The sequence below is a fragment of the Halichoeres trimaculatus genome, unplaced genomic scaffold, assembly GCF_033239565.1.
Source record: "Halichoeres trimaculatus isolate MK-OKI-2021-1 unplaced genomic scaffold, fHalTri1.1 fHalTri1_scaffold_1, whole genome shotgun sequence".
NCBI classification, from domain to species: domain Eukaryota; kingdom Metazoa; phylum Chordata; class Actinopteri; order Labriformes; family Labridae; genus Halichoeres; species Halichoeres trimaculatus.
The window spans coordinates 28,690,713-28,702,534 of NW_027437179.1; the positions used below are offsets into that span (position 1 = coordinate 28,690,713).

The following is an 11,822-nucleotide window of genomic DNA, read 5'->3' on the forward strand; positions in this document are numbered from 1 at the left end:
CCCCCTCTGATCTCTCACATAAAGAGACTTCTTTAACATGGAGAAGTGGGCTCACACAATGTGACTGCAAACAAGATTCAAATTGGAATCAGGGAGGCATTTCCAGCAGATGAATGGCTTCATAGCTCATCTGCATTCTAGTGATGCACGCCGTTTCTAATGAAGACTGAGCCGGTCCCTGCTCACCAATGCTGCTTCCATGAGAGCAAAAACTTCACGCTGGAAATAAGCAGAGGAAAGGAAAGGAATTTCAGCAGAAACCGTCCAGTGATTTGGCCTGAGCCGCTCTAAAGGACAGCCCGGCCTCCACGCAGAGTTAACAGCTGTTGAAAAGAAAAAGTAGATCCTGTTTTTTTTTTTTTGTCCAATCCAAGGTGAAAAATGCAGCGAAGGACAAGATGATGGGCAATGAAGTGAAGAGAAACTCCAAGCTAACATAACTGAGCGAAGATGAATTGGAACACTTTGGATTCAGACCAAAAAAAGAAAAGTCCTCATAAAAACACTGAACACAGGCCTTTGACCAACATCATCACCACTTCACCGTGCCAAAAAATATCAGCCGTCCTCATGAATAAATTGCCATCTGCCAATCGCATAACACAATAGGTTTCCAGCCTGAGGGGTAAGTTGTGGCGGCCTAATAGGGGTTGCCACAGAGGGTACCTGTTGGGTGCTGTCCAACTAAACAGGGTGAGGAGGAGGAGGAGGAAGAGGAGGAGGAGAGAGGAGGGGCTGTGATGGGCATTCATGTTGCCACAGGCTCAACTACCACCAGGAGTCTGATAACTGCATCTCACGGACGGCCATTTGAATAATCACTTCAACAAGGGGAGAAATTAAAAAGCCTCTCAGTGAGACGGGGCTAGGCACAGGGCCACATCCTGAATTCCAAATGAGGAGCCTGTGTTCAGATAGTACAAACCCTTTTCGAAATCCAGTCGGCTATGTATGCTTGCTGACTGACCCTTGGCAACAATCCAAATTAGCCTCATATTAGGTCATTATTCCTTCTGATCCTTTCTGTCCAAATGCATCACCACCAGGCTGAAAATTATCTATTCAACATGCCATGCTATTTATTTACTCGTACTTCATCCATACAGTGTTTCATATAGTTCATCACAATGACTTCTCCCAGCAGAGACGATAGATGTGGGTGCTGTAGGAGCTTTAACACACAGGGAACACAGAAAGACCTTGGAGAAGTACATGTCGTTTTATTAAACCATTAGGCAATTGGCTTCTTAAAGGCTGCTGCAGGGTGAAACCACCTTTAAGAGGAGCTGTATCACATCCTCCTCCCATTCACACTTTTAAATGGTTACTGTGTGAATAAACAGATGTGCAATCTTCTCCCTACTTCCATCGGTGCATTCATCGAAACCTTGAGGTTGTCTCACAAAAGGGGTTAATGGAAAAGTCAGTGTCTTTGCAGAATTTGATGGAAGGTTAAATTGTCAATGAGAGCTTCTTAATGCCTACAAACACAGGAGTAAACGGGGGACTTTAAATCTCCACAACATTTTGAGTCATGAGCAAAACTAAATAGCCGTGCTGCATAGAAAGTAATCTAATAAGGTGAATGCGATATCAGCACTCAAAGGAATACATTTTACAACTTGTATGGTGTGATTCATATTTCTGCTCTCACTCAATAAAAGTTTGCCTTTACTGCACTCGAGGTCATTTCTTTAAGAGTCGGCCGGCAAACAACAGCAAAATGTCACTTCCGCTGTCTGTGCCAATTATTCTACTGCTGAATTTCACCGAGTTGTTTCAAGTATGCAGCAGAAAGCAAAAAACCAAATCTACTCCAGCGTCAACGCTTTGATGGAGCAACATTAGAAGTGAAACAGCATGTGTTGGACAGACAGACAGGATGCAGAAAGCTAGCTGTGGGCCTGCTATTTAAAGGATGGGTGATTAAGAAGCAAACCAGGTCTGACCTTTGATTGTGGGAGCTGACTAATACCACGGGCATTTTGTTAGTTTAAGTGAATGGTCTGGTGAGGTCGGTATGTTTTGGGGGGAATTTCTAATGTTTTGTTTTAGTCATAAAATCAACCTTCAAAGTTGGCTCTTTGACAAAGTACACTTTCGTGTACGAGTACAAACCGATTATCTGCTCATAGACTGCATCGCCAATCACTAAAACAACAATGGAACAGCATTGATGAAACTTAAACAAGTTGACAACAGTGCGAAAATAAGAAGTTTAGCCATCCATTCTCTAATAAAGGATGTCAGGGTAACACAAGGGCACAGTTTTGTGTACAGCTGCACGCAAATGCCACAGCTGTTTAGTTTAAAGGCGTTGCATTAACTAATCAGTGTCTGTCCTCTGACTGGCAAAACATCAAAGCAAAGGGAAACATGCCCTGAGACATGCCTTGCATACACACAGACAGGGAAGCAGAGGAATGTGGCACAAATTCACCCACTTCCAAGATGCATGGAGAAGGAAAAAGAGGTCCAAAGAGGGTCAAGGTTCAAGGAATACTCGAAGTAAGGAGAGCAACTTTAGCTTGTGGCTTTCATTAGGGTTGTAGTAAAAACATACTGCAGACAACATTTAATGATGCCGAGTTCACAACAGAAGAAAATAAAAGAAGTCTTGAAAACCCAGCACAACTAATCACGTTCCTGTCAGCCAATGGGGCAACTGCACAGGTGGGTTGGGCATTTGGACATGTGGCTTTAGGCCAATTATTGTCCCAGATTGGGTGGCCAATGAGGGACAGAGGTGATCTGAAGAGAATGGTGCTTCACCTGTGTGGAGAAGACATGTGGAAAACACTTCTTAAACCAAGACCTTTGCAAAAGTTTTGTTTAAAATGTTAAAATAAATAAATAAATAAAAAAGAATAAAAAAAAAGACAGAAAACGTATGTTTTTATTCTGTTCCTTCTTTAAAATGTTTGTTTTCTGTCGTTTCTGCAACATGTCCACATACCCAAAGACAGGTCCAAATATTCAACTGCAACCCTGTCTATCCCACCTCAGGGCATTCCCAACACAGACCAGAGATCACACCAGTAGCATAAAATCCACCCGAAACATGCTTTGCACTTGTTGATTGTGCAGCCACATGACAACTCCAGGTCGAACAGTTTTTTGAAAATCGAGGATTTTAATTTTCTACAGGAATGAAACAGACGATTGACAGGCGAGAAAACACACGGCAACAGCTGTGAGTCAAATACCACCGGAGCACGCAGGAAAGCCAAATGACACAGGGTTCATACACACGCACACACTTCACGCTGGACACACAACGTCTAACATACCAAACAGCTAGCTAACGGTAGCTGTAAGGGGGTTGGGATAGGTCATCATATCCACCTAATGCGAGGGAAACATGCACACACCTAGTAGTCCTTGCCCGGGAGAAAAGCACCGACAACGCTTGGCTAAAGTTAGCTGGCTACCAAAACTGGCTAGCTAGCTGTCAAAGTTGCCCTGTCAGTTGTCACCGGTTGCTGCTAGCAGGCTAACGCGCGAGCTGTCAACTTGGGGAGAGTTACACAGCAACACGGCAGGGGTGTACGTTACAAACACTGACCACAGGGAAACACACACTGCCTCTCCGGGAAAAAATGTGTCCCCGCACGCCCTGCCACAACGACTATATAGCCGTGTGTCAGGGCCTGTTCAACGGGCTCAATCCCCCGAACTTCACTGCAGCTTACTTCCCCGTTAAAGTCGTCCATTTCGTGGGCCTTAGTTCAACTTCCATGCCCGTGTAGCTCACTTACTCTCGGTGAAAGCTGCTGTGACGGTGGCTCTCTGGTAATCCTGACGGTAGTTTCAGAGTAACTGCCCCCTCCCCTTTCTTCCAGTTCTTCTTCTTCAGCAAGCAGAGGGCTCTCAGTGAGTGTCCCGTGCTCTGGACGTTCGCGTCCTGTGCAAAGAGCCGCCGTTGCTTCGCCGGTGTGCCCGCGGTGCTGTGGCGTCCCTCTTCAGCTTCTCTCCGCCTTCTCCCGTTCGCCTTCTCTCGGCGGCCGAGCCAACATCCGGGACTCTCCCCCGTTTGGGTTAAGTGCCCGGAACTACTTTCACATACGACGAAGCACAAGAAGGGTTTTTTTTTTACTCTCTATCGCTCTCTCTCCCTCTCTCTCTCTCTTTTCCTTACCACCCCTGCCGCCACAGAAACTAGAGCGCGGTCAAACGCTAAAGCCCGCAATGGAAACAAAAGTGAGTGCGCCAACGCATTCACTCACCTGTATGTCAATGAACTGATAAACTTAGATTTGAAAGAACTGTGAAATTATGTGCCTGTCGAGAATGGGGCACAGCTTGAAAACAGACTGAGCCAGGATTACTAATTGTAAGTAGAAAAAGTAAGCAGAGCTCATCAGCTTAACTTTCTGAAAAGTAAACTTAAGTGAGAGTTTTTGAATTGATGATGATGTTAAATGAGATTAAAGTCTTTACATGGCCACATAGAATATAGAATATAAGTCCATAGAAACCTGATTGAGGTTCTGTAGAAAAGCTCAAATTACAGAAAGCAAAAAAGGATATAATGTAATAATAGAAGAAAAAGTAGCAATAAAAAAAAATTAAAATTCCCAAATTTGCAACAAATTCAATTCAAGAGCCGTAGTATGACACAAAAAAAATAACTTTAAGGACATGAAAGCCCCTATAATTATGGTAATTTGTGGGAGCAATATGTTATCGTCTCACTTTATGAAAACTTAGGTTACTACTTTCCATTAAGCCTTTAAATCTACAGTTTAACACATTAAACCCTAATCCATGAGTAGACTTTTGGTCAAGATTTGCCGCCAGTTTTTCCAATCCAGCACATCAGAATTTTCTGGTGAATTAAATAACCCTGTTTGAAGATAAGCACATACAATAGGATTATGGTGGGATTACTTAAAAAAGTGTTTTTAAGTGGCTGAAAAGTGATCTAGAATTATTAGGATCATAAGCCTTACATGACCAATGTATCACTTTCTGAGGGGGATTACACTTAAATCGTAGAAAAACCCATGTGAAATATTCAAACCTCATGACATGCAAACTAAGGGAATAGGTTTAAGAGGTATTAAATGACCAATATAGACCTGTGGGCATAAATATCACTCTAGGAGTGGGAAAGAAGTCATAGTGCCCCTAAAAACATTAAACTTTTCCCTCAAGATGACCCTCCATTTTATAATTAAGTCTGGATTTTTGTGAAGTGCCATTAGGAACAAGAAATTTTGCTGCTCTGATTCCACAAGAGCTGGAAAACACAGGCCACTAGATGCAAGAATGGGGCAACAGCAGGAATCTGAGCTAAGTTCAGTATCAAGTAGGCTTACATATGCACCAGTTGTCTATATGAGAAGAAAGGAAGTTGTAAACAGAATACCCTTATTCTCATTGAGCTTCAGTCAACTGCCATAACAATTATAAAAATGCAGTATGAGCTATAGCAGCAATGAAAGAGTTGTGCAATCATGTGGGGATGTGGACCCTTTTATTCCTCAAACATGTAACCCGTGACTGTAACCTTGTTTTGTGGTTATCTTTTATCTTTTTTTTTATCTTTAGCAAATACCACTCCTATCCATTCATTTCACCACCACCCCACCCCCCTCCAACACACACAATCACACATACACAATAGTTCCTAGTCTTTCCTGTTTTTAAATGTAATCATTTACTATTTCTCTCCCAGTGCACTTGTAAGTTTCATAGCACCTACCACTGTATTTTAACGGTTTCATTTTTTTGTAATGTAATACTGAAGTCAATAATTCACTCTTTGCTTTGCCCTAAAATTAGTTGAAATAAAGCAAATCTTTAAACTGTCAAACAGTATCCTCTGAAGTGTTCTAACTCTACTTTGCAGATTTTTGTGCACTTAAACTGACTTGATGAACCTGAATTGCCTGAAACAAAAAGACCAAGGACACAACCTCATTGTCCTCAAAGGTATCTGCAGGCCTGCTAGTGCGGAGCTCACTTGACCTTGTTTTACCTCACAAGGAATTTGTGTGTGTGTGTGTGTGTGTGTGTGTGTGTGTGTGTGTGTGTGTGTGTGTGTGTGTGTGTGTGTGTGTGTGTGTGTGTGTGTGTGTGTGTGTGTGTGTACTTAAACATATAAAAAGAGATGGTTCATGTGACAAATTATGTATTGCATTCTTTGTGACAGCGTTGAAAACCTCTATAAAATATTATTTTATGGGTTTCTTCAAACTCAAAGATTCTTCAATTGCACTTTAAGAGTTCAGGTGTCAAGACCTATAGGTAAGAAGAATGTTCAAACATTTGTAGAGAACATCATCAATGCAAAAATCCTGACAGTGCTTTTTAAAGCAAGGGCTTCAGCTGTTTCTTTTGCCAGATCACAGCAAGGTCTTCATTTGTCTGTATCACTGGCAGTGTATCAATCTAAGAGTGACCGCAAACATGAAAACAGAATGTACAAAAACTGAACCAGTTCCTCTGTTCAGTCAACCCGGTATCTCAGTGGCCATACCTCATAGTTGAGGTTCTGTATTCAGCAGAGCAACGGTGCCTCCTGTGGGCTAATCCAAGGTACTACTGTCAATAGTTAATGGTTAGAATGGCCCAGAAATAGGCTATGTGCATGTGGCATTAACCTGTGCCAGATAAAACAAAAACAAAACAAACAAAAAAAAAGCACATCAGGCTGGGAAACTTTGTTTAAGAGTCATAGCTTTACCATTTTACCAACACATCTTAGGTAACAATAGCCTGGATGATCTTCACTCCACTAAAACTGTCCAGCTGGATTTGCTGCTTTTGTGTTGCTGCAAGGAGTTGTCAAAAAATTATCACATTGAGCCCCACCTCCCCACTCACCTCCCAGCATCTATTTCAACATATTTCTCAGCCAGATAACCTTTTTCTGTCAATGTTGGTATCATTTTTTTTCTTTTTCTTTCATTTTTCAGACTGAAGTGTGAACCAATATTTTCCTTTTTGTCAAGCAGGCCAAGAGGATGACTCCACAATGTTGAATGAGAGTCCAGAAGGGCACCTTCAGATTTTTATTGTATTGTCCTGCTTTTTAAAAGTGTATACCAGCTTTTCAGAATTCATTACTGTAATAATCCATTAAACGTCTCTTCATTTATTGAAATAATTTTACAGTTTTACAGCTCCCTTTCACTTGAGGGTAACTTTGACAGGAGGACAATTTCTACAAGGAGAGTTCATCTGGAAATTAAGCAAAAATAAATGGGAAAAGTACCGTGGCCCAGAAGTGCAAAACACAACAACAACAAAGACAACAGAACTGCAAAGAAGAAGACAAGACCAAAAAAAGAAAACTCCAGCACAAAAGAAAAAATACCAATGCACAAGAGAAAACATAAAAGAAAGGCATCTGCTCTGACAAGGATCGTTCCTGTCCGTCTTTTTAACCGAAAGGAGGTGCTGTGTTCATGTCAAATCACGTGTTCATTTTAAAGTGGTAAATGCCTCTTAAACACAGTATGCACTAACACTTATTTTAAGGCTTGAGTTTGAAGTTTTTTGGGGGTATCCCTGTCCAAAGCAGCCCATCTTCTGGCTGGTCAATAATAAAAGGGCTGCACAGCATGGCACCCTCTCTGGTGATACAGTTACAGTTTCAAGACTGGAAAAAAGAAAAAAGGAAAAAAAAAAGCTGCAGCCTATGCCTTTAACCTTACTAATCCCGAAATGAAAGTGAAAGTTTTTCTGTGCTGTGGCAAGGACAAGCCTCCCTGCTTGTTTCAAAAGACAAAATTTAACTGAATCCACCAACTACCAAAACAGGGTGAGTACTCTTCATTTAGGAGCTTCAAAGCCTTTACTTATTAACATCAGTTTAACATCAGTACTGCAGGTCAGGAGAGTTGATCGACATTAACACTGGCTACCGTTATCTGACAGAAATTAGCCACAGCTTGGCTAAGCTTTACAAAACACGATTTTCTATCTGTAATATGTCACTGAAAAAAATAATGCACCAACACAATAGTGTAGATTTGTTTACAACTCCATTAAGCAATGCTAAAATGCCTAAAGATAGTTAGTTTAGCTTCGTTGCCCTTGTAACGAGCTACGTAGCTCAATTTTTGACAGTAAAGAAGGAAGAAAGTGCAGTATCTCATCATTTATTGACTGTATGATTAAAACGTGTATTAATAACATAAACAAGCTTAAACTATTTTTTAAATTCTGTTTTTCAGTCGTTCTAACCGTCAGTTCCTATTTGTGAAGCAGTTAACTTTTTCCTGTATTTACACGGCTGACGCATGACTTTTGCTCTAATCCAAACAGACAGGGAGTGTCAGTCGAGGCTGTAGCTGAGGCAAGTTAAGGCATAAATTTATAATGATAATAATTACACAGTCTATAGGAAAAGTGCCTTTTTTTGTATTCCCCCAGATGTCTGATTAGAAATATATATGATTACTTTTTTTTTTTTTTTTTTTTTTTTTACCAGAACACGTCTGCAAATTGTATGTTTTCGTTCAGTTCAATATTAAACAAGAATTTAAAATCTTTATCAAATATTTATACAAGTTCTTTCTCTGATTTAGAATTTTTAGCAGCTCATGAATGTTTTTAATTCTACATTTAAGAATGAGTCAATTTGTGTTGTTTAAAATTTTACACGTAATTCTACCATGATTTTAGTTTCAACTTACAGTCGCAAATACCGGTAGTACAGTTTACTTGGTGTTCAGCTGATCTTATTCATGTTGGAGGCTGGTGTAGCTCTTTTCTTCAGTACACTTCTATCAAACTTAGCTACTTGTGTGTTTGAACATCCCTTGTTAATTTCTGTGCTTTTTTTTACTAGGTCTGTCACTGTGGACTCTGCAATACTCAGTAAAAAAAAATAAAAAATAAATAGAAACTGAACTTTTGATTATCTACACTCTGTGTGCCATCTATAACACACAGGACATGCTGTTGCATGTTTTGAATTGACCTTTTGACACATTTGGAACATGCCATGATCCCCTGCATAAGAACATTTAAGAAAAGAAAGTCTTCTTGCCGAAAGTGTCATTCAGTGTTTACCTCAGGACCAAATTTCAGAGACAAAACCAAAGAGTCTTTCATTCTTAAGTGTCAAACTTACAATAGGAACACTTTTGGCAAAATTCAATTTTTGTTTTTATTTATAGTGCATATTATGACATTCAAAAATGTTGATGATCTATTTATCCAAGCTTGATATATTACAGATTTTGTCAATTCAAGTTTTAACTCGGCAAACTTCCTCTTTTGTCCTTTGATTGTAGATATGTCTGCCGCCAGCTGTCTGCTGAATGAGGATCAGTTCCTCTGCCCCATCTGCCTGGATGTGTTCACTGATCCAGTTGCTTTACCATGTGGTCACAATTTCTGTCAAAAGTGCGTTACTCAGCACTGGGATGCTAGTGACTTGTGTCAGTGTCCCATTTGTAAAAAAGTGTTCAGCACAAGACCTGAACTGCACGTCAATATTTTTATCTCTGAGATAGCTGCTCAGTTCAGACAGTCAGCTCAACAGAAAGCCAGCAGAAACAGCAGCCCAGAGAAGCAAGTTTTCAAACCAGGAGAAGTTTTCTGTGACGTCTGCACTGAAACAAAAGTCGAAGCCCTGAAGTCCTGCCTGGTTTGTCTGGCCTCCTACTGCAAGACTCACCTGGAGCCTCACCTGACAGCTCCAACTCTGAAGAAGCATCAGCTGGTCGACCCTGTGGAGAACCTGGAAGACAGGATGTGCACCAAGCACAACAAGCTGCTGGAGCTGTTCTGCACCAATGACCACACATGTGTCTGCATGCTGTGTACTGTTTTGGACCACAAATTCCATCATGTTGTTCCTCTGAAAGATGAATATGAAAAAAAAAAGGCAGAGCTAGAGAAGACAGAGGCTGGAATTAAGGAAAACATCCAGCAGAGACAGCTGAAGATCCAAGAGCTCAGGCGGTCAGTGGAGCTCAGCAATGAGAACGCAGATGTAGTGATAGCAGAAGGTTTGAAGGTCTTCACTGCTCTGAAAGGATCTGTGGAGAGAGGCCAGGCCGAGTTCATTGACTCTGTAAAGGAGAAGCATAGAAAGACAGAGGAACAGGCTGAAGGCTTCGTCAAAGAGCTGGAACAAGAAATCTCTGAGCTGAAGAAGAAGAGCACTGAGATGGAGCCGTTCTTGCACTCAGAGGACCACCTCCAGCTTCTCCAGAGCTTCCACACCCTGAGCCCGACTCCAGCAGTCAAAGACTGGGCTAAGGTTAGGATCCATCCTCCTTCGTATGAAGCAAATGTGTGTGATGCAGAGGAGTCGTTCAGCAAACAGGTGAAGAAGCTGTTTGCTGATGCCAAAATAAAGAAGCTCAGACGGTATGCAGTTGACGTGACTCTTGATCCTGATACAGCAAATCCTAAACTTATTCTGTCTGATGATGGAAAACAAGTTCACCACAGCAACGTGAAGAAGAATCTCCCAGACACCCCACAGAGGTTTGATTATTGTGGTAATGTTTTGGCAAGGCAGAGTTTCTCCTCAGGCAAGATTTACTTTGAGGTTGAGGTCAAAGGGAAGATTAAGTGGACGATAGGAGTAGTCCGAGAGTCAATCAACAGGAAGGGTCAGGTCCCACTGAGTCCCCAGACGGGATGCTGGACAATATGTATGAGGAATGAAAATGAATACAAAGCTCTTTGTCAAACTCATCTTTCTGTCCCTCTTAAGTCTCCGCCTGAGAAGGTTGGAGTGTATGTGGATTTTGAGGGGGGTCGGGTCTCCTTTTATGATGTTGGTACAGCAGCTCATATCTGCTCCTTCACTGGCATCTTCTGTCTTGGGAAAGTTTTCCCATTCTTCAACCCTGGTCCAAGTCTTGGTGGTAAAAACGCTGCTCCTCTGATCATCTGCCCTGTCAATCAATCTGAGTAAAGCAGTTACTGATCTTCTAAAGAAGATCACAAGATAAAATTACATTACTTCTTTAATTCTTTCTTTATCTCATACTCAGGCCAATTTGGGCCTCTTTCTTTTCACCCATTAATGTTTTAATAATGAATCAAATTGCTATACAAAGTTTTGGGCAAAAAAATGTATAAAACTATCTGTTCTAATAAGTGTGTCACTGTCTTCAGCACTGGTTAATCATTCAGAATCAATGCCAGCTGTTACATGTATCTTGATTCTTGTCCACCAAATGTAAAGCACTTTTATTGTTCAGTCAATGTATGTATTGATATAATGAGAAATTTTGCACATCTGCACAAAACACCAATGGATGAGATGCATTATTTCCTTTCTGTACTTCCTTTTAAACAAATATTGTTTGTTTATTTTCAGAGTTGGTTTGAGTTTTTAAAAATTAAGTTTACCTTCATCACTTCCTATTTATCATGCGGCTTTTAGAATCAGAATCAGAATCCCTTTTGCTTTTGTTGTATCTGAATTCAACAAAATTGGTGTGATAATCAGTCAGTGTATTTCAGCTTAACTTAGCTTAAAATACACATAAACACAGACATAAAAACAGACCCATGTTTATTCACAATGCATTTTTTACCCAGAAAACAGTCCCAGATATCAACAATCCAGTTGTCGTGTCCAAAATTCAGATTATGTTTAGTAACTGATGAATTTTTGGAGTTTGAAATCTGACTTTTCTCTAAAAGGAATTGTATGCAGTTATACAGAAGGCACAAAGATAGGAACCTCTGGGCTACAGTAGGGGTAAATATGGAAGGACTACCAAGGCCCGTAACAAAAGAAGGGGGATCTCAGTGGACCATAAATAAGAAGTTGCTTTGTTTGAATCTTGTTTAAAGTCATGATTTTAAAACTGTAGCAAAACTGTCTGGTTTTGAAC

The 11,822-nt window shown here is 40.7% G+C and overlaps 2 protein-coding genes across 2 annotated transcripts in view; one reads left to right on the forward strand and one right to left on the reverse strand.

Annotated features, from left to right (window-relative positions):
• The window catches only part of foxj3 (forkhead box J3), a 96,567-nt gene extending 92,520 nt beyond the window's left edge, over positions 1 to 4,047 (reverse strand). Inside the window, exon 1 of the mRNA XM_074670913.1 lies at positions 3,759 to 4,047. The gene's annotated coding sequence lies outside the window, so the exon portion shown is untranslated. The remainder of the gene's footprint in view (positions 1 to 3,758) is intronic.
• A 3,659-nt stretch (positions 4,048 to 7,706) lies between these two features.
• On the forward strand, positions 7,707 to 10,932 carry LOC141793634 (E3 ubiquitin-protein ligase TRIM39-like). The gene is made up of 2 exons (XM_074674444.1): positions 7,707 to 7,771; positions 9,252 to 10,932. The coding sequence occupies exon 2, from the start codon at positions 9,254 to 9,256 to the stop codon at positions 10,889 to 10,891; it is 1,638 nt and encodes a 545-aa protein (XP_074530545.1). The 5' UTR covers positions 7,707 to 7,771; positions 9,252 to 9,253; the 3' UTR covers positions 10,892 to 10,932.
• The last annotated feature ends 890 nt before the right edge of the window (positions 10,933 to 11,822 follow it).